Source organism: Anabas testudineus, chromosome 2 (genome assembly GCF_900324465.2).
Source record: "Anabas testudineus chromosome 2, fAnaTes1.2, whole genome shotgun sequence".
Lineage (NCBI taxonomy): Eukaryota > Metazoa > Chordata > Actinopteri > Anabantiformes > Anabantidae > Anabas > Anabas testudineus.
Genome location: NC_046611.1, coordinates 28,109,828 through 28,131,717, shown reverse-complemented (window position 1 = coordinate 28,131,717; position 21,890 = coordinate 28,109,828). Strand labels below are relative to the sequence as shown.

The window sequence follows — 21,890 nt, the reverse complement described above, 5'->3', positions numbered from 1 at the left end:
AACTCTCTCAGTCACTGTAACTCTCACGACCTTCACCCCTATGGAGTATTATTGAGTCTTCCTGAAAGTCAGCTAGCATCCTGGCATGATGCCAATACCCTTCAGGTCTTCAAAGGGTCACAGGGCAAAGTCAATGGCATCCGCTCCCTCCCCTGCAGTAGGTCCCAAAGGCTCCAGGAGGTTGTAGAACCTGAAATGAATCAAACTTAATGTCCCTGTGTCCAGAGTTGCGAGTGCATTTGGCATCTCCACTTCCTTTTCAATGATGTGATCTTCACTCTGTTTGCCACCATCTTGCCCATCACTACGACACTTTCCTAAAACATCTCTCTCTCTGAGTGGTGAAAAATTAAACACTGAAAACATACACAGACACTTTTGACTGCTTGAAAGAGAATTAATTTAGAGAATTTCCTTCTCGAAATGCTGGTGTTTGCAGAGAAATCCACTTGTCCGTGCCGGCTAATGTGTGAAAACTATATGTTGTACGTTGTTATTATATTAAGTCTGCAACTCGTGATGACAATATTTCCATCAGTAGTTATACCAGAGATTGTGAGCTCAAAACTGTTGCATGTTCTGCCTTCTCAGTCCTGATAGTTTAAATTCAGCTGCATAGACATACACATTACATTACGTATACATTAGGTTTCAGAGCTCATGAGTGTAGGTACATCATGTCCGTCAGGGTACATGTGGGGGAAGCTCATGACTTTCTCTAAGCATCTTTGTGTAACACTTGTGGCTCCTGAGCTTGGGGGGTCATTATGAACTGCTCAGATAATTGAAACGTTCCTACTGGGAAATCTAACTAGCTCTGGAAACTATCATGGTGAAACAGGGTGCATCTGTTGCAAATATAACATGATTGTGTCAGAGATAATCTGATCACAATCTGGTGAACCAAAAATGAGGTATAAAAAAGAGTAATTGTTGTCGTTTCACAATGTGCACAGACTGAAATGCTGTTCCTTTAGGCCCACGGTGTTCCAGAAACAAGATGATGCCATGATATAATGCGAAAAATATTAGAAGTGAATAAAGTGACATTAGAATTAGGTTACATTTTATAAATTCAGTGATGTTGAAAACTGCAGTATCTTAACAACGTCCAGTGTTGTTAATCAAGGTGAAAAGTGAAAGCTGAGTCCCACATTTCAATAGAAACCTGAGGGACTGACATGCAACAAAGAGAGAACCCACTTCATTCAGATGTCAGCATCAGTAATTCCTCATCAGCACAGTTACTTTCTTCCATAAAGTGGCAACTTTGAATTCCTCTTCTCTCTCTGTTCACCTTTGTACACCAAATTGTGCAAAATAATATGCACAATTTGAGTCATACACTTGCACACCCAGCACGAGGAGAAGACCTGCCTGATGGTTTTAGGCCATTTGACTCATGTTCCATTCGCGTACATTGCACAAGCACAGAAAAAGATAACGAACACTGCATGGACACTGTACATACAGTAAAACCTTGACAATGATTCCACAGATGTGTTTTCCTTTAGTTGAACAAGACATTGAATTACCTGGGGAAGAGATCTAACCCATCTGTTATAGACGCCATAAACTTTGAACTGTAAACCTTTGTGTCCTAACTTTGCCCTGTTGCAAATCTTGGCCTGAACAGATTTGTGGAGACGTGGAATGCTCACAAAGGATACACTTTCTATGAAGCAGTTATCAGCCCAGCCCAAGACACTGTTTACAAGAGGAAAAGAATTTTAAACATCCGAAGACAAACATTACATAGTCGTGTTGGATGGACGAAGCACTGGGACTTGTTTTTTTAGTTGAAAAGAAAGACGCACAGTGCAGTAAATGTTACGCCTGAAACTCCAGACTGGAGCCAAAAGCCCTGCAGCACCTCACTGATTTGACAGATCACTTTTAAAGCAATAATACACCACAGCAAATGCATATAATGGTACAATATGCTACATCAGTACCTGCAGAAGACTTCACATACAGATGCAGCATCAACTGAGGATCTTCACTTATTGTCTCATAGAGTCTGTTCATCTGGAGCTCTAGTGTAAGCATCTCCAGGGTATGCAGATGTGCTTTACTCCAGCTCATCTCCCATCTTGACTACTGGAGTGACCTGCTAACAGCACAATTTAATTTGACCCAACAGGACGTGCCACTGCTCATATCTGTCAACTGGCATCCTGTAGCTGCCCACATCTGGTTAAAAGCTTTGACACGTCTACAGAGTGGTTAAGGACGACACCTGGTGATCCCTACACCACACAGCAGAAGATGCCAAAGAAAGCCTTTTATCTTTCTCCTCATATATTTAGCTATTTGCTTGTTTTGTAGCTGACTTGTCACTTTGGATAAGCAAAGTACCAATCTCACCAATTTGCACAATATATGAAAAAAAACTAACAAAAAAAAAAACAAAAAACATGACTACACTGACTTCTCTGGCTACCCAGTATTGATGTGAACTTCATACAACAATTACTAGCCGAGTCCTTAATCGAGCCGAAACAACTAAACCACGTCACTGACAATGGAAACTTTTTTTTTTCATATTTTATCACCTGTCCGCCTTATTTTAACAGTATTATGATTGTTTTGTGTTCTGGTTTTAATACTGTGCTGCTCTATATTAGAACAGAATAACAGACTCTCCTACATTTTACCCTTTTATACTCACACAGAGCACAATAACTGATGGACTAAATAGGGAGTGTTCCTCAAATGAATTCACTGACCTCCACCATTTTTCCCTTCAGAGTCATGACTCCACCATCTTCTTAATGTTGCAGAATTTCTGTCTTACCCTAAGCATGAACTTGAAAAATGCATCTTTAATCATGTTCATAGGAAAGGGTGTGGATTGGTATTTGTGGGAGTAACCCTTCGTCATCTCTGGCAGGGGCTTACTTTACAATACTCTATATTTAATGTCACTTTAATGTCACTTTAATGTTTCCTCCTCAGCTTTTCTTCTTTCCTTATTTACTAATTGCACCATCACTTTTCCATCTTGCCTTTCTTTATCCTCTTGTCTTCTTGTTGAATTTGTACAATATTGCACATTGTACTTGCATGGACTAAGCTGCCTTGTTGGCCCACATTGCTTGATAGGCAGTTTTATCTTAATGTTACAGCACACTCACTAGTCCCGCCCACATCCCTTCTTATCTAGCTCAACTAGTCCTACTTGAAGTTACCAGTTATAACAGAAAATGGACATTCTCCGATCTATTACACATTTAAAAACAAGCAAAGAGCAGAAACTGTCTCTTCACTCAGGTTAAGTTACAGTGGCTCACCCAGGTGGTTTGATGGGCATCTTCATCAAAGGGCCAAGCCTGCCACTAGTCCAAACACCATCACAGTATAAATCTGCCAATTTCAGTGACAGCATGTGCCTACCCCTTCAGGATGAAATTATCAGTCTTACCAGCTGGATTAGCATGATGTCAAAACAGGTTTGTTTTCCAGTGTGGGAGAGCAGTCTACAGGGACCAACATGGTGTTCCAGTGAGTCGGGTCCACAGAGAAGGTTTAACGATCTTTTACAGGCTCCTAGAACTACCCTGATCTTCACCAGCTCCCACACTTAACACAACTCTCAAATTCAAATTCATCCCCATTATTATATACACTATATATATATATATATCATGCTAACTGAGTTTAACCAGCTAACTCCAAGATACACATTATTTGTTGTGTTGCTGTGGATGTGATCCTCTTTCTTATCCTCTTGAAGAGTTAAAATATGAATGATTATCAGTTGCTGCTGTACAAGACTTCATTATTTTTATTCCACAACAGAGAACATCAATAAAACACATAAATGCTCATTTAAAAAGAAAAGAAAAACACTTCTAGCATGGATTTATTTTACATCATGTTTGAAAATGTACAATGCACGTGTTCTGCTGACCTGTTCATTACACAGAAGCTCCTGTTTTCCTCTCCTGTCTCCTGTGGAGCTCTCTCCTTTACATTTAGTAGCTATTTCTGATTACAATGATTTCTTGTCAAAAGAGCCCTGTATTCAGTCTTATTTAGCTTTTCCAAATCTGCCCGGTGTGCCTCCAGTCTTCTTCTTTTTCATTGCTGATCCTTTAACGTCAGGTTTATCTACCTATGTAAGACAGAAGAAATAGAACAAGTCAATCACTCATCATTCAAAAACATAACGGAGTGACTTGTGCTAAGAAATCTTTTTTTCTAAATGTACCTTTCGTTTGGAGGACAAAGATCCAGTTACAGTGAAGAAAGAGTCCAGTCGTCCCTGTGTGCTGCCCTGTCTGCTCTTCACAATCTTCTTACAACCGTTACGAATTCTGTCCTCACTGAACACAGACACACACAAATAAATTAATCAGGTGTCCTATGCACAATGCTATTTTCATCACACATTTCATTTATCACAACACAAGCTTTGGAGAAATAAAGAACACAAGCATTATGGCCGTGTCCATTAACTGCAAAAATCAACATTTTGACCAGCAGATGTCGCCATTTTTAACAGCGTCAAATGATTCAAGACACATTTTCAACACATTTGCTTCACATAGATTTCCTGCTTCTGCTGGTCATGAGGCTACACTGTTCACTAGTCCACAGTACAGCTCAGTGGTCAGTTGTTGTATAACCAGCTGTAGTCATAGCCACTACAACAGTCAACACTATAGCCATCAACACCCATCATAAAGCAAATGAATCCAACATGAGTCTGCTGATGTTTCACCTGAACTGTTTCTCATTGCACATGAACTGGATCAGTCCCTCCTCATCTGGCTCGCCCCACTTCAGCTCCACTGAGGAACCATCCACAACTTCTGGATTCACGAACAAACCCCTGGCCTCTTTGTACAGCCAGTCCTCTGGAGCAGGATGCTTCTGCATGAAGTCAAGGACATAACAACAGAATCAGAATAAAAGTGCCTTGTTAACTGGTTCAACTACACGATCGCTGGATCGCTTACGCTGGAGTCAATGTTTTCTAGGATCTCCTCAATACAGCCATGCTGTCTGATCAGGTCGATGGCTCTCTTAGGGCCAATCCCCTTGATGGTGCCGCAGTAGTCACAGCCCAGCAGAATACACAGGTCTACGAACTAGAATGGACCACGAAATGAGGCGTTAGTACAAGACAGAACTATCTCTCAAATAGCTGTGCGTACAGTTCCACAGCACATACAACACTGACGATGCTCTGTAGGGCAACAGGTCACAGAATGCTATGTAAACAAAAGAAATGTTTGCCCCAGATATAAAAATTACACTACTCATTATAAAATGTGGTTTACATTTAAAAGTCATACAAATGTACCTGTTCGTGAGTCAGGTTCATGTCCTGCAGGATACGACTGAAGTAGAACTCTTGGATAGGAAGTTTCCTGAAACAAATTAATTACTAGATGTATTATCAAGATTTAAAAAAGCTAAATTTAGTGACTACTATTTCTGTAAACTTTCAGACCTTCAACATACTAAATGATCCAAAGCTCAAAGTTGTTAACATGACAGTAAGAAAAGATAACACTGCATCATCAAAGTTGTTACATATGCATGTCTGTTATTACAGATTATTTATAAACACTGTAAAAACTATACCACTATAAAAACAGCAAACATTTGACTCTATTCTCCAAACATCTCTGTAACACAGTTGATACCAGTGATGTACAGTAGCTGCAACCTTACTTTGCTTCGCTGGCAGTGAGATGTCTGAGAAGGACACCTGTGCCAAAGGTCAACCCGTCCATGTCTTCAGTCGCTGTGGCAAAAACCTTCCCAGCTTTGACCAGAGCAGCACAACTGGCCTCAGCCTCACACGGAGCCTACAAGATAAAGCATTCACTTCACAGAATTATTTACCCAGAAGTTCGCTTTTCAAAGTGATCACTGAGTAGAGTAATTAAAAAAAATGACATTAAGTTATTTAAAAAATGTGGAAAATTTTATTTTAAAGTCAGGTTGAGTTGTAGTAAAACAAATCTTGATCTAACCTCAATGTAAGGTACTCCCATCAAGGTCAGCAGCTTCTTGCACTCATCGTTATGCTGCTTGGTGACTTTCACCAGGCGCTTGGTGAATTTATCAATGTTCTCTTGTTCCCCTAGAATCAGACAAATCAATTAACAGACGTTTAAAAATAAAAGTATCTCTACTATGCAGATGCTTGCATAAAAAATTATCACATTGATCATAACCCCTGCCAATTTTTCAACAAACAATAAATAGGTAGGGTATAGTAAAATCATAATTGAATAAATAAACCCACACACCACTTATGATTATTGTTAAGTGAAGTGTGAAAAAGTGTTGACTGTACCCAGTTCCTGGGCTTGAGCAAGCAATTTCTCAGCTTCTGCCCTCCTCTCGCCTCTCTTCTCCAGCTGGAGGAAGACGAGAGCAAATACAGAATAAGAAAAATAGGAAGAAAGAGACAGATGATTTAGCTTACAAAAGAAAATGCATCATTCTAATGGAGCAGTGAGACCAAAGGCAAGAGAGTTTAAAAATGTCAAGTAACTTTTGCCAAATAGATTCCTTGAATGTATGGGCAATTTTAAAAATATAATTTACTGATTTAGCAGACACTGACCTCTGCGGATTTGAGCTGTGGGGGTTTGCCATCAAACACGTACACAGGTTTGATGCCATGTTCCAACATGCGGATTGTCCGGTAGAACATCCCCATGAGGTGGCTGAGAGAAAAAGCAAGCAACAGTCATGAACAACAAAGTACTGTTGTTGTAGAGTTTTCTACAATCATACTTTTTTGTTTTTGTCAGGACTATACCTTGTTGTCTCTCCATCTTCGTTCTGCAGAACATTGCCATCCTGTCGCACAGCAATCAGGAACTGGTATATGCACATGGAAGCATCTATAGCAATTTTCCTTCCTAAAAAAGTTAGGAAAAGGAGTTTGCAAAATGAGTTAGTATGTACAAAAATGCAAGGAGCTTCAAAATGAATGCACTAAATGTTATGAAAATTATTTTCTCCATGAACTGTAGTCAGTATTCTACATATAATTTTTTAATTTCAGCACTGGTTCTGGTCTATTAACTACTGTTTTTATCTGGTACAGACCATTAGTTCAGAGCTGAATTAGGGAAAAATAGATAGTAGACATTCTTAATGGAAATCACCATTACAAAGATTTACAGCTTACATGGCTGAAGCTCTACATGTTACACTTTTAATTAAACAAAACCTTAGGTATGTGAACGTGTAGATACTGTAACTGTATTATTTATACAGCACAACAAATTATTACAAATACATATTAAAGTTAAATACATCTTAAGTCAGTTAACTGCAATCTGACATCACTTCAAACAAGGAAGGTGAATTTGCTCTACTTTGATTCATCTTCCATCTTTGTTGTATCTTCAAACCAGCTGACACAGCACTGATCAATAGACTTTACTTATATCCATCCTTATTTCTAATGTAGGCCCTGTCATTAACATTTTGGAAAAGGGATGTGTAACAGTTACCAAAGTAGTTCTTGATGTCTTGCTCTTTAATGGCACCAGGGGCCTGGTCAGCAATCAGCTTAGCAAGTCCGTGTATTCCCATTGTGATATGAAGTCTGGAAACAATGACATAATATTTATTATATCTATTTCCACCAGCCCTCCTGCAATTTTCAGCGGCCTCAAGAACAAGTATGCTGCTGAAGACAACACAAGAGGTGCCAACACAGGAGCTAGCTCAAAGTGTTGAAAGTTACATTTTGTCTTTGCATGCGTTCCTTACAGTATCGGGTGAACACCGATTGCAGCACAAACCCCCAGTGACTGGTTATACATAGAGTAAGGCGATATACCGACTGCGTACATTTACAGTGAAACAAGGACATTTTAAATTGACTGCTTTGTTAAAGGAGTCTGGGATGCAAGATGTTTCCTAGATTGTCGCTAACATAACTAGCACCATATAGAAATATAAAAACAACACACGTAATGCGGACGTAAACTCTATTTGTGCACATGTCTAATTTTAAGCAGTGAAGTGGCTTAAAACTATTAAACTATGTATAATGCACTCACCGCCACTAAGCTGTTAGCCTGTAGCTTCAGGCTCAGGCGCGAGGTTCTGCGTCTGTTTCGCGGGAAATCAAACAGCAGGCATTGCCTGTCAATCTATCGAGCACCGCATCCTCAAAACCTCCACCCCATCTACGCCCTCACGAACTGAGCATCGATAGTGCAGGTTTGATTAAGATGGTCCGAATTCTTCCAAAGATGTGCCGTGTTTTTTTTAAACGTATCTTTATTGAATCCGTCCAGATTACAAAATGAACATTTCCATTAAAACTACAAAACATCCAGGACTATTACTAAATACTATTATAAAAAACAATACCAACAATAACTTACAGCTTTCAAATCCTTCTTATTCGTACACTATTTTATTGCCGGTAATATTCACATTCTCTTTTAAAATGTATTGTTATTTGACTTTTTTTTTTTAATTAAAAAATCCAAACAAAACCTGTTCATAATATACACTAGAGTTAGAGTTAACAGTTAACTTGCTAAAGTGGTTTAGAATAGTAGGCAAACAGTGATAAAATAAATGAGATACTGTTTCAGAGTGAGCAGTGCAAAACGAGAACTCTTTTTTTTATTATTTTAATTAAATTCTAAGCCCAGATATTCAGACTAACAAAAAACATTAAATACTATAACAATAGTAATTACTGTGGCAGTGCAAAAACAATGGAGATGAATATTACATAAATATTAAATATGGCGCATAGATGTACAGTTTTACTGTTTTTTAGAATTTGAATATTTAAATGGCATATTTTAAATCTTTTTCCAATTGAAATCAGACATTTAGCAGCAAAATGAGAATAGAAGAATTGCTGGAATAAAGGACAAATACTACTGTCCTATTATTATCTAAATATAAAATGTAAATTCGTACATATAATTCTTATAAACAGTATATATGTTGTATAGTCAGTTACTGCTGTAATATTTACATGCCATTAATAACAACTTTGTGTAATTCAGTAATAATAGGTTATCGTTATGTTTCTATGTCGATGTTTAGTTATCGTATATTATGTAGTAGCTATAAGCCTATCTACAGTTGATTCATATGTTTGTTTGTTTTTTATCTGGATAGTTAGAAGAGTATGTGAGGTGTCGCTAAAGTCTGGCTTTAGAACAGTAGTAAAAAGCTTCACATAAGCGTAAAAGTGGTTTTAAAAAGCATAACCCCTTTGATGTTAAGTTTTCACAGGACTGTACACTTTATACTAGGATATTTTAGATTGCTACTGTTAAGTGAATTTGAAGCCGAATAAATAAAGTTTTTTGAAAGAGGGGGTTGGTTCCTCGAGGCGGGAGGATATCCGGTCAATAAAGCAAAAATAATAGAGTCGTCAAATTAAATGCTCAGACTGTTTCAATGTTTCGGTGGCGTTAAAGCAAAAATACATTTCTAACAGTTTGCTAGATAGAAATATCACCCCAGCTTCGTAGGGGGTGTGTTTGTCTCTCCGCCCACCCCGGAAGACCCAACCAAGCCTTCGGTATTTTTATTTTTTAAGGTGACGTGGAGTAGGAGCTCTTCCTCAACCTTCCTCATGTCACTAAAATACTCCGTGTACCCGGATACGAACATACTGTATACATAAGACGTTGGGATATTGCATCGAAGATCCCCAAGATGTTCAGCGATAAATCTTTACACTGAGCTCCAGCGTCGGCGCACACCGGAGCAGAGAGGAGCCTGCCGGGGCCTGGAGTCAGAGGAATCCGGCGGACAGACGAGTTTGGTTGGATCTGCAGTATCGAGGTAAAGTGACTCGTCAGTGAGTCTGCTGGAGCGGACTGCTCTGCTGAGGTCGTTCGTGGGCTCAAATTAAAAACGCCAAGTGTCTCTTGGGAATAAAGCAGTGTTGATGAACAGTGGGTCAGTGTGTTTTATATAAATCAACGAGGCCCCTCATTATCATCCAGTCTAGGCGTTTTGTGGCACTAAACAATTGACCTTGCTGCTATCCCTACTACTGTACATTGGTAAATAGCCCAATGCTACCATTACTTGGGCAGTAGTTGTCTTCCTTGGCTTTTGTTAATGGTCCACTTGACATAAGTGTGTTTATATTATATCTAAAAAACATGGGATCTAGGGAAAATCATAAATTAAGGGTTTCGGTGGCACTACAAAGATGAGCAGGTCTTGACCTCCAGCTTTGATGCTACTTTGAAAAGTACAAGAGCAGCCTGACACAGAAGATTGCTGACAAATGCTCGGTGTCTTGGGACGTCCCATTCTGCTGAAACTGAACAGATAACTCAGCATGATGCTGTTGTAGTTAAATCTATAACTCTGTGTAACCACGACATCCGTACATTTGTTCTGAATCTTCCAGTGTTGCCCTGTTGGTTTGTAATAAGTTGCTGTAATAATTGTAAGAAAGTAGTAAACATTGTGGCATTTCAGCCAGTAAGACTGAATGAATCAGGCTTTTGGTTTTCTCTCTTTATACTCTTCATCCTCCATGGAAAAATGATCATCCCTTTTTCTGCTTTTTTGAGACGGTAGAATTATATATTTTTTTCAAAATGTGTGTATTTTCTAAAGACGTTTAATAAAATCATATATGTATACCTAAATGTCATGGACATGAGCTCATTTCTTGACTTGACATGAAAGGCATACTGGCATTAAATCAAGCCCATCCCTTGTGAACTGATTAACTGTCTATCTTTGCAACAGGGGATATGCGGTGTGGAACAGGACACCTGCCTGGTGGCTGCCAGGGGACAATGGGCCTGCACTGCGTCCTGATTCTGTGGTTGTTCTCAGGCTGGGCAGTGGGCTTCAAACAGGGGGACAACGTGACTCTGTATGTCAACAAAGTGGGCCCTTATCATAACCCCCAAGAGACGTATCACTACTACACCCTACCTGTTTGCAGGCCAGAGAAGGTCAGTCTTTGTTCTGTATCACTGTTTGTTAGAGGGCTGCTGTAACTTGGAGGAGTGGAAGATTATTTTCACATCCTAATGTAATCACAAATGTAAGGACACACCTAAGTTGGTCTTTCTCTCATTGTTTGTCCTAAGAAAAGTTCTGTATTTTGCAGTACATTTGCATTGATGTCATACAGCCTGTGTACTGTGTATACTAGAATTTGTGCAGTTTGACTCATGCAGCATGTGTTTTAATGCCATTCAGAGGCACGATATGTAAAGGGTGATGGAAATTTATACAAATATCTTTAGCACCTGATTTACCATACTACACTGATCACTCTAGGGGAGGTAAAAAAAAAAAGAAAAAAAGGCAGCATTAAAATGTTTGGCGCTGCTGTCAGCACGATGGCAGTTATTCATATGAGACAAACGGAAACACACTGTCCCTGAATTACCGCAGGTCCTATTCCACTCGTTATATTTCCTGGCTTCTGGTTCATTCCACAGTGGCAACAGTCAGCTGGCATTTCACAGGCCACCTTCTCACAAGTGCTGTCTCAGGTGCTGATAACCATGTTGTGTCAAGTAAACCAGTTATGTTGCATTCCAAACTAAGGAAGAAGGCATGAAACAGAGATTTTGTAAAACATCTAATTCCCAGTGTGCTGGGTGCAATAGGCTGCACTCATATCCAGGGAATACACCCTTCATCAAACAAGCAAATTCACAAAAATGAAGAGCACAGCCACTCACTCAGTGTCCAGGTTGTATAAGTGATGCTAGTGCAGCTAGGTGCCCAGAAGGGTAGGAGAGGGTCTAGAAGAGGAGGACCTTGACAGAACATAAAAAATACAGGGTCAGGAGACCGCAAAAAGAAGATATCATTTAAAGTTAAAGTTCACATTCTCAGGTTTTATTTAGCTGTATTTCTACACATTTAGTTTTTTATCATGTAGAAATTAAATCAGTGTTTATACTGTACACAGTCCTTCTGTTTCCTCCAGGCCTGTATAGAAGCCATCTTCAACATATAGACTTGGCAAAGACTTGGCAACTCAAACACTGTTCACTTTAAACTTTGAAAATACCCCTGTTGCTTTTGCAACACTTGGGGTCACTGTCCTCCTGTTGAATGAACTGCGGGCTGATGAGTTTTGAGGCATTTGCATCTGCACATCCAAATTCATTTTGGCACTACCATCAGCAGTTCTGTCATCATGAATATAAGTGAGCCAGCTCCTGTGGCAGCCATACATGCCCAAGCTGTAACACCCCCTCCCACCACAGTCTCAATGACTTCTTTGACTTTCACTGGCGCGACTTTGGTCTGAAGGCTCTCTTGTACAGTACTTGTATTAAACACAGCCGAGCAATGGCAAACACCTGTTAAGCCATGTTTCCCAAACACTATGGTGTTGTGAAATGGAGGCACTAAGTATAAATACTGCTGTAATTTCAACATGGTAAAAAACACAAAAGTGGACTGCAGAGGCAAATGGATAATTGATGGGTCTGTGTCCCAAACATTATGCTGGACACTGTATGTGCTAGAAATGGTCACATAACTTACTATGCTGCCTTGGATGTCTCAATAGTCAAAGATGAACGCGACATGAAAGAGAGTCTGTGGTGGCGAGTTTTGAAAGCCACTCCATTAAAGTACTGTTTTGACTTTGCTGAAGGCACCAGTCACCGATTTTATCCCACACTGGGACAATCGCTCCCTTCTAACTGGTTGTGACAGGTACAGTAGCACATCCAGCACACTCCAAATCAGTGACACTCACACATAATATTTCCTTCACGTGTTTGAAGCTTCTTTCATAGCATCATGTCTTCATATACATAACAGTTCAATTTTAGTATACACAGTAAAAACAGATTTTGACCACTAGCCCTTTCAGCAAGTGAAAGCAAAATAAGAATAAAAGAACATGAAATATGGCTTTATAGACCATCGAGTAAAGCATTAAACGATTTAGAGAATGATGAAGAAATTAAATCGGTGCCGACACATGGTGAATTCAGTATCTTTGTAATACCTTCACAAACTCGGTTTATTCCTGTTCTGCAGTGATATCAATTCCTGGAAATCCTCAGCCACAGACTGTTTTGTTGCCCTAACATTATTAACCTTTATAGCTATTTCTGTTCTCCTGTTCAAAGAGGAATTCATAATTGCATTTCTGCCATAGCGTCAAACTTGTACGGTATATGCTTTTTGCAGCTAATTCCTAAAACCTTCTGCAGGATAAAATGAGTGATATTCTGCTTTGGCAGGCCATAAGACACACAAGGCACTGAAATGTCCATCCTGTGTGATTTACTTCTCCACCTGCCTGCTGTCTGTGTTGGGTGCTGAGAGATTACACCTGCCAAAAGAAGAGAAGTTCTGTCCCTTTGTTTAAGGTTTAATTCATGACTCATGGCTTTGAGGAAAAGTCATTATTGGAAGTGGGATTGTTGGTCCACACCCAAATTTACAATAGCAGCTGGTTATTACCCACCATTGTTGGGTCTGGTTACACAGAGCACGCTGTGTTGAAGAGCAATTATTGGAGGCAAGCTGAAAACAAAACTGCCTCGTAGCAGACAATATGATGTTCAGTCGCTCACAGATTTATGATAAACTACCTCTTGATGCTGCTTCTAACACCCTGTAACTCATATTGTAACACTTCTTGTTCAGGTGCACCACAAGTCTCTGAGTCTGGGAGAAGTGTTGGATGGTGACAGGATGGCAGAGTCATTATATCACATCCAGTTCAAAGAGAACACAGAGAAAAAAAAAACGCTGTGCAAGCTCACGCTCTCAGAGAAACAGGTATCTGTGCACACGCTTTGTATACTAGTCCACATGCAACCACGGATCTGATGCTTATCAGTGTGTTTTGCTGCAGCTTAGAACCTTTGTGTGTGAAAACCTGCTTTTGTTTCTGGTGGGGAAGGGGTGGTGTAGCAGAGCCAGTTCATTGTAGACGTGTCATTAGCGCTGTGACACGCTGTAATAATGCAGTTAAATTAACTTTTTTTAAATATTGGTTTTGAAGGAAGCTGTGGCCGTTTTTAAACCACATTTATATGTTGCATGCGTCTCAGGTGGACCAGCTTCGCGAAGCCATTGAGGAGCTGTACTACTTTGAATTTGTCCTGGACGATATTCCAATCTGGGGATTTGTAGGATACATAGAGGAGAGCGGCTTCCTGCCTCACAGCCACAAGGTAAACTTTTGTGCTTTGTATTTTAGAATGTACCACAGAGTTTTCACTACATTTACATTCATGATATACACTGCCTGTCCAAAAAACTGTCACAAACTCCAATAATTTGTTGGACACATCTGAAATGGCATTGTTTTAATAATATTCTGCATATGTGACAAAATTTATTCCCGTCCAGAGTTGAATTAAGTTTTCTCCAAGATGTTGTATTAATGATGGGAGAGTTGGACCACAGCACAAAGTCTTCTCCAGCACATCCTAAAGATTCTCAATGGGGTTGAGAGAATTGGACTCTGTGGTGGCCAATCCATGTGTGAAAATGAAGTGTCATGCTTTTTTTGTCAAAGAATAGGATTGTGATTTTAAAAAAGAAAAAAAGAAAAACTTAAAAGATGTACATGAAGCTTCTTTAGGGATTAGACATTTAGTACATTAGACATTTAGTAGCTGTTTCTTTTGAGAGACAGTACAATATGCCAGCATATTGGGATTGTGTGAAAGCTAAAGAGAGAGACAGAGATGCTCTGCTATTAATTTTTTTCTTTATGCAAAGTTCATGTTTTACCTAAACCTTCTCCTCTGTTGCTCTCTCTGATGTTGTATCTTTGTGTCCGTCTCTTCCCTCCTCTCTCTCCTCCACCAGGTGGGGTTTGTGGACCCATCTAGACTTCAACATTGAATACAATGGCGACTCTATCATCTTCGCCAATGTCTCTGTAAAAGACGTCAAACCCGTTCCCTTGGAAGAAGGGGCGGGTGCAGCGGTAGGTGGCGTCGGAGTGGGCGGAGGCAGCTTGACGGTCACCCACACCTACAGTGTGCACTGGTTCGAGTCCTCTCTGACTCACTCGCGGAGAGCCGAGCGCCTCAGAGACTACTCGTTCTTCCCCAAAACACTGGAGATCCACTGGCTGTCCATCATCAACTCGCTGGTGCTGGTGGTGCTGCTGCTGGGCTTCGTCATCATCATCCTCATGCGCGTCCTTAAGAATGACTTTGCCAGGTCAGTCAAAATTCAATAGATTGGATAGGTGTACCTAATAAAGTGACCAGTGAGTGTAATAATTATTTGACATCTAAGGTGAAACTCAGAAATACCTCATGATACCTTTTGGATTAAGACAGCAGTGTATTCATGTTTAGTAGAGATTTCCTGCTTGTCAGGTACGTTGTCACAACCCTCCCTCACCTGCAGGTACAATGTGGAGGAGGAGGGTGGCTGCGATGATCTGGACCAGGGAGACAACGGCTGGAAGATCATACACACGGAAGTCTTCAGGTTTCCCCCTTACAAAAGCCTGCTATGTGCCATTCTGGGAGTGGGGGCACAGTTCCTTACCCTTGCTACAGGTGAGCACTCATTCTGAAACGCACAGCTGAACACATACACACACACACACACACACACACACATACATGCAGTCTGTTAAACACCAAAACAGTATCATAGACTTCCATCACGACAGTTATGAAAATAGACAATATACCATAAACCTCATACACATGTAGGTGTAGATGCTACACTGTGATCACTCTCCTCGTTGCTACAGCAATCATTGTAATGGCGCTGCTGGGAACGTTCAATGTGCACCGCCATGGTGCCATCAACTCAGCAGCTATCGTCCTGTACGCTCTGACCAGCTGTGTCTCAGGCTACATCTCATGCAGCTTCTACACGCAGATCAACGGCCAGCGCTGGGTGTGGAACATTATTCTCACTTCATCGCTTTTCTCCGGTAAGTTGGATAAGAAGGATTTGGGATTATTTATTAGTACCCACACGTATTCACTTGGTCCTTTCCCATGTTCCCACAGCTCCTCTGTTCCTGACGTGGAGTGTCGTGAACTCGATCCACTGGTGGAGCGGTTCCACTCAGGCGCTGCCGGCCACCACCGTGCTCCTGTTGCTGGGTGCCTGGGTGCTGGTGGGCTTCCCTCTTACCGTCATTGGTGGCATCATGGGAAAGAACCGAGCCGGTAGCTTCCAAGCACCGTGCCGCACTCGCAACATCCCCCGACAGATTCCCACACAGCCCTGGTACAAACACACAATTGTGCACATGGCCATTGGTGGATTTCTGCCATTCAGGTTAGTGATCATCCAGTGTGGAAAGTTTAATAAAGAAAAACTTTAGAGACATTAAGTGTTAGCTCTCCATTCTGAATGGAGAGAAGTGAATTGTAAGATCATTTATTGTGAAAAGATATATATTTTAAAGGACTGTCAACCGTTTTAGTTGTTCTCCTCCTCAGTGGTAAATATTAAAAGTAGCCTCTTGAATTCCATTTTCATCACATCCATTTCCTCCTTTCTTTTTTTCCCTTAGTGCCATCTCAGTGGAGCTGTACTACATATTTGCCACCGTCTGGGGCAGAGAGCATTACACTCTGTACGGCATCCTGCTGTGTGTCTTTGCCATCCTCCTGTCAGTGGGTGCTTGCATCTCTGTGGCACTCACCTACTTCCTGCTGTCAGGCGAGGACTACCGGTGGTGGTGGAGGAGTGTGCTGAGCACCGGTTCCACCGGCCTCTTCATCTTCGTCTACTCTGTTTTCTACTACCGAAACCGGTCCTCTATGAGCGGCCTGGTGCAGAGCACAGAGTTCTTTGGCTACTCTCTGCTCACGGCGCTGGTCTTCTCTCTGATGCTGGGCAGCGTGTCATTCTGGGCCTCGCTGGCATTTATTCGCTACATCTACCGTAGCCTCAAGATGGACTAGACATGATACATGCATACATACAAACACACACACACACACACACACACACACACACACACGTATATACACAACTCTAAAGAAATATCTCCTCATTGCACACATTGACAATCTTCATTCTACTCTCTTGCTCTTTTAGTCATTCAAAGGGACACACACATATGCACACACACCTCCTGTGGGGTTAATGGGAGGAGAAACAGGGGCCTTTACCTTGATTTGACAGGAGCTACAGTAATGGAAGAGCTGGAGCTGTCATTGTTGGAATAAGGTGTGATGGATAAACCAATGGACATAAGAGTGAATTGGGAGAGGGTTAGCTTATATTAAAGGATACAAAGGAATGATTGTGTTTCATCAGGAGTGAATGGGTAAAATGTGGTGTATGTGAGTGAACAGATTTATTCACTGTACATGTGGCATTATCTGTCCCGGTTCTTACTTCGAGGTCTATTAAGGCTTGGCAGGATCTACATATTCTTTATTTCCAGTGGTACAGTGAATACCCACTGACACAGCCGACTCATACTGTAGTTTTCATTGGTCATGTAGCAGCGCAAGTGTTACTACTTCAGTTATAAAACCCAGATACAAAATGATGGTGCCCTAGTCAAAAATGTATATTTTGCACTGATCCTGTCAAGCTCTACATGGCCCAGCAGTTGATAAGAGGAGCGATGCCTTGTAGAAGCAAGAGCTGTTGCAAAAATGTTGACAGCAATATTGTCATTGTATGTTATGGTCACCATTGACTGTGATTTTGGTTCCGTTGTAAATATAGTCTTTTCAGTAAAATGTTTTAATACAAAATTGCAAGCAAATCACTCTGAGATGATTTTATTTACCTCAAAAATGATATATATTCCCTTTGCTTTTTTATCTCTATATTTTAGCGCCAGATAAAACACACTCCACCCAAAAGGCCACACACAAGACCTGCACACACTTAAAGACTAAGAGTTCTACTGACAGGACTGCTCACATTGAGGGGCTGTTTTCAGCCACAATCCAAAGCAGCACACACTCTACTTTTCTCTGCTGACTGGTAGCACAGACTGGGCCAGACTGGAAGAATCTGGGTGTGACCCCTCATCACCAGCTCCATGATCATTAGGTGTGAACTGGCCTTTAACAACCCACTTTGATGGGGTAGTACAGGTTATACTACTACATCTACATACACTCCCCTTTCCATTGTCCACAAAATAAGCTTATTCAGGTCAGTTGAGAAGGGAAATCACCATAAAGGACATATTAGGTCTCCTGCCAACTTTCCTCAGGCTGAAAAAACGACTTTGATGAATGATTAAATGTTCTGACCTAATGAAAAACAGGTCTGGTTGACATCGCTCAGATATGCCAAAAAATAAAATGACAGTTTTAGTTTTCCAAGGCCTCTGTACCGATTGAAAGGCGAGGCCTTAGGAAGTTTGGGGGTCTCAATTTTATAGAAATTCAATGCTTTGGGGCCTCCACAAAGAAAACTACAGTGACATCTAGTGGTTTGCAAATAGCAGGGGCCTAATCATTACCACACCACAAAGTACAAGAAGTCTGTTATTAAATTAATTGCTATTGGTCAGTAAAGCAGTAAGTGTCCAGAAGGTGTAAAAAAGTATGTAACTAGCCTCTTCATGATTGATATTCATCAAGACTATCATGGTTTAAATCTCTCGGGATTCATTTCTTTTGAATCCAATATTAGCTGCAAAACTCAACCAGAAACATTTAAAACTTCTTAATGGCTTGCATGTGAATCATGTTTCACTTACTTTTGGCCACAGCCCTGTTAGCAATCCCCGTGTGCTTTACAGCCATTATATTTTTTCCAATCCAAAAGAAAAAATGTAAACCTAATACTATGGTCCTAGCACTAAAATGACAAATAAGGAAAGAGGGGAAACTCAGGATACCAGATTTCTTACTATAGTTTATAGAAAAAAAATGTACTGAAATAACATGCACATCAGAGTTGTACCAGTACTTTGCTTTAAAACAATTCCCAAAACCCAATGAATACCAAGAATGGCTCTATCCAAGTTGAGCCATCAAGGATAAAGCGCAAAGAACACACCAACAGACATTAAATAGTTGCATATAAAAATAAAACTTAGGTAAAAAAGTAAAATGCTTTTGAACAGGAGTATGAACAAGGCATATGTACACCCAATCTGATCAAATGACCTCAGTCAATTACAACATACAGCTTGAAAAAACTTGATATATGAGAAGAATATAAACATTGTTGTTTAACATTTACAGAAAGGCTTTTAGGCATTATCAGCTCAAATCTGCACTACTGGCTGGGATTCTGTACAATGCTTGTGCTCATAGAGCTGCAGCTGTTGACAGGATCCCCATCTTGGCTTTCAAAGCTCGCATCATGGACAGTGGTGTTTGCAGCAGCTTGGTTGAATGCATTGGGGTTGTACTCATAATGACCGACACCCGGAGGCATGGACCACCCAGCCACCTGGGGTCTAGTGGGCACTGCAGTCTGAGGTGAGGTAGAGGACCAGGAGGGGTAGCCAGTCGATCCAGAGGCACTGCCCATTGCAGCCAAATAGAAAGCCAGGTTCTGTGGAGCGGTCTTCCTAAAAGCTGCCTCCATCATGTGCTGGTTGTAATGCTCCTTGAGCTGGGGCCGGGCCTCTCCTTGATACTGAAACAAAAAACAAGGTGCTTTAAATTACTATCCAATATATTTAAAGCATCAATTTTATATAGCACCCTACTGTACTTTTTAAACTGTATGTTGGTTGAATGTTTCATCTTGCCTTTAAGGGCTTAACCAGACTATGGTTAAACCTCCATTATCGATGATTTGCTCTTTGTCCAAACCACTGTTTTTTGTTCTTTATTAACAAAAAACTTGGGTAGGACAATGGTCAGATTCCAGGTAATTGTAATCCACAGAAACAGGTAAATGAATACAAAAGCACAGAGTACACACATATCTACTCCAAATACTTACAGGTGGCATGTGTGCGGGAACATTGTTGTACATGGTTCCATGAACTGGGGCGTCCTTGTTGATGGTGTAGCGCTCACACACCCAGCTGGTGTCTTTCTGATGTCTCCTCAGCTTCATTCTTCGGTTCTGAAACCAAGTCTTCACCTACAAACATAGTAGAGGAGAAGGGTTCAGAAAGTGGACCCCAAGTTATGCGTGTGGTGCAGCATTGTTGTTAATCTCCCCGTTACCTGTTTGTAGGTCAGCCCAGTGAGTTCTGCCAGGTTCTTCATTTCAGCTGGGGTGAGGTATCTCTGAACACTGAAGCGCTGGACAAGAGCATTCATCTGACTCTCTGAAAAGGCTGACCGGACCTTTCCCTTAGTGTTATTTACAGCTGTAGTGCTTGGCTTCTTTGGGGCAGGTAAGGGGATATGTAGAGAGGCGGTGTTGGTGTTCTGGTTCCCAATGATGGGAAGAGGCAGGGGCTCCTCCACCAGAGTGTTGGGGACATCCTCACAGACATCAGGGCTCCTGCTGTTCATCTCCTCTTCAGGGTCTTTCTTCGCCCAAGTAGCAGGGTCTGCCTGGGGGAAACATCCTTCTCTGCTACTGCCCGATCTCCACGAATCTAATCATTGTTAAATAAACAGTTACTAAACATTTTCCATATATATTGTACAATAATAAGACCGTTGTTTCGCAGTTCTCAGATTGTGTCGCGAGATGTCGCCATTTGTCCTTTACATGCAAAAAAGAGAAATCTCTGGCGGGATGTTTGAGGGGGAAACACCAAGATGGATCTGAAGTGGACGTGTCCGCTTCTGGAGGACAAACTTGTCGCTTTTAGTATCCAACGCGGAGATGTAAGCAATCATTTCAAATTGTAGGTGGCGTTAAGTTACATGTACCACAGAGGCTGACCGACTTTCTTATGTGTACTTTCAAAAACTGCTAGCTTAGCTCCGGAGTAGCTACATGATGTTAACCTTACCCGGTGAGGCGTGCGCCTCAGAGTCACTGGCTGAGTCGCTCCTGGCCCGTCTGACCTCGTTTGCCCGGGCGTCGTAGTTAGCCTGGTGTGGTGCAGCCAGCAGCAGGCGGCTTGTCTGGGCGTCCCCGAGGTAGACAACCCCGGAGCCCCGGTACTGGCAATGGTCGTTCCCGTCGTGCTGCTCCGGACTCCCAGGCGGGGACTCGCTCCGCGTCTTGGCGGCGGCGGTGGAATAGTAAGCCTGCGTTATCCCGGTGTTGTAGCTGCTCAAGTCCATGACACCGGCTTCGCCCCAGCTGGGCAGGTTCCCGGTGTTTTGCTCGGGCCCGGGCTGGTACACGAGGCCGTAGGCATATGCATGATAGGAAGGGTTATAGTTGTAACTTATCTGCGTCTTCCAGTCAGCCATGTCTAGTCTGATAAAACAATAAAAACGCAGAAAAAGAAAAGAAAACAAGACCAGCTTAAGCGCGGGGGCAAGAAAAAAATAGCTTAAAAAGCAGCAGGGCGACCCTACATGTCCTCAGAGACGAATAAAAGCAGCAACCTGTGCAGTTCAAAGACCTGGAGCCAATTAACCTCCACAGTTACGCGCAGCCGCTCAGAGGTTGTTTATATAAGGAACCGTGTGGGTGTGTTCACGGACACAGGTGGGTGTTCGGATTTGAGCCAATCTCTTTGACTCGGGCCGCAGCTACACCGTCTACTGGCTAACTGGACGGATCCTTTACTTTTAAAATAGCAAGGAAGAAAAAAAACATTTCTCTGAGACAGTCACCAAGATGTACCTACTTTTTAAATATGTGTCAGTACCACATAGCTCAGTATGACACCGTGTTAGTAGAATGGAAATATTTGTATCATGGTTAAGGCAAGTGGTCAACATAGCCCCAAATTTAACATTTTATCAGTACCACTTCATCATTTGACTTCATATTCCTCACTTATCTTGTGATAAAATATCCTGACTGTCCATAAGGGCAGAGGGACTGGGGGGATTAACACCTCGTTGTTCTGAATAATCCAACATTCACCTCAGTCCTCCTGGTGTATAAGTTGAAATTGTAGA

General features: G+C 41.4%; 3 protein-coding genes across 3 annotated transcripts; 1 reads left to right on the top strand and 2 right to left on the bottom strand.

Moving 5' to 3' along the window:
* Positions 1 to 3,800: 3,800 nt before the first annotated feature.
* fen1 (flap structure-specific endonuclease 1) lies at positions 3,801 to 8,163 on the bottom strand. Its single transcript, XM_026361319.1, has 12 exons — positions 8,046 to 8,163; positions 7,491 to 7,585; positions 6,788 to 6,890; positions 6,590 to 6,692; positions 6,317 to 6,380; positions 5,991 to 6,100; positions 5,686 to 5,822; positions 5,312 to 5,378; positions 4,965 to 5,096; positions 4,727 to 4,878; positions 4,214 to 4,328; positions 3,801 to 4,117 (listed from the first exon to the last, which is right to left on the bottom strand). The coding sequence occupies exons 2-12, from the start codon at positions 7,570 to 7,572 to the stop codon at positions 4,034 to 4,036; spliced, it is 1,149 nt and encodes a 382-aa protein (XP_026217104.1). The 5' UTR covers positions 7,573 to 7,585; positions 8,046 to 8,163; the 3' UTR covers positions 3,801 to 4,033.
* Positions 8,164 to 9,362: 1,199 nt separating this feature from the next.
* tm9sf1 (transmembrane 9 superfamily member 1) lies at positions 9,363 to 17,695 on the top strand. Its single transcript, XM_026363110.2, has 9 exons — positions 9,363 to 9,807; positions 10,735 to 10,946; positions 13,624 to 13,758; positions 14,034 to 14,158; positions 14,803 to 15,159; positions 15,352 to 15,506; positions 15,707 to 15,892; positions 15,972 to 16,245; positions 16,484 to 17,695. Exons 2-9 carry the CDS (start codon positions 10,740 to 10,742, stop codon positions 16,875 to 16,877), a joined length of 1,833 nt encoding a protein of 610 aa, XP_026218895.1. The 5' UTR covers positions 9,363 to 9,807; positions 10,735 to 10,739; the 3' UTR covers positions 16,878 to 17,695.
* A 1,089-nt stretch (positions 17,696 to 18,784) lies between these two features.
* On the bottom strand, positions 18,785 to 21,395 carry nanog (nanog homeobox). The gene is made up of 4 exons (XM_026363357.1): positions 20,822 to 21,395; positions 20,079 to 20,458; positions 19,849 to 19,992; positions 18,785 to 19,536 (listed from the first exon to the last, which is right to left on the bottom strand). Exons 1-4 carry the CDS (start codon positions 21,228 to 21,230, stop codon positions 19,171 to 19,173), a joined length of 1,299 nt encoding a protein of 432 aa, XP_026219142.1. The 5' UTR covers positions 21,231 to 21,395; the 3' UTR covers positions 18,785 to 19,170.
* Between the last annotated feature and the right edge of the window lie 495 nt (positions 21,396 to 21,890).

Excerpts from the sequence above, each read along its gene's own strand:
- fen1 (XM_026361319.1), bottom strand. The coding sequence starts at position 7,572 with ATGGGAATACACGGACTTGCTAAGCTGATTGCTGACCAGGCCCCTGGT. Across the intron at positions 6,891-7,490 it reads AGACATCAAGAACTACTTTG|GAAGGAAAATTGCTATAGAT; the intron begins GTAACTGTTACA and ends TAACTTTTTTAG. Across the intron at positions 4,118-4,213 it reads CTTTGTCCTCCAAACGAAAG|GTAGATAAACCTGACGTTAA; the intron begins GTACATTTAGAA and ends TGTCTTACATAG.
- tm9sf1 (XM_026363110.2), top strand. The coding sequence starts at position 10,740 with ATGCGGTGTGGAACAGGACACCTGCCTGGTGGCTGCCAGGGGACAATG. Across the intron at positions 13,759-14,033 it reads TCACGCTCTCAGAGAAACAG|GTGGACCAGCTTCGCGAAGC; the intron begins GTATCTGTGCAC and ends CATGCGTCTCAG. Across the intron at positions 16,246-16,483 it reads GGTGGATTTCTGCCATTCAG|TGCCATCTCAGTGGAGCTGT; the intron begins GTTAGTGATCAT and ends TTTTTCCCTTAG.
- nanog (XM_026363357.1), bottom strand. The coding sequence starts at position 21,230 with ATGGCTGACTGGAAGACGCAGATAAGTTACAACTATAACCCTTCCTAT. Across the intron at positions 20,459-20,821 it reads TGAGGCGCACGCCTCACCGG|ATTCGTGGAGATCGGGCAGT; the intron begins GTAAGGTTAACA and ends AACAATGATTAG. Across the intron at positions 19,993-20,078 it reads CTGGGCTGACCTACAAACAG|GTGAAGACTTGGTTTCAGAA; the intron begins GTAACGGGGAGA and ends CTATGTTTGTAG.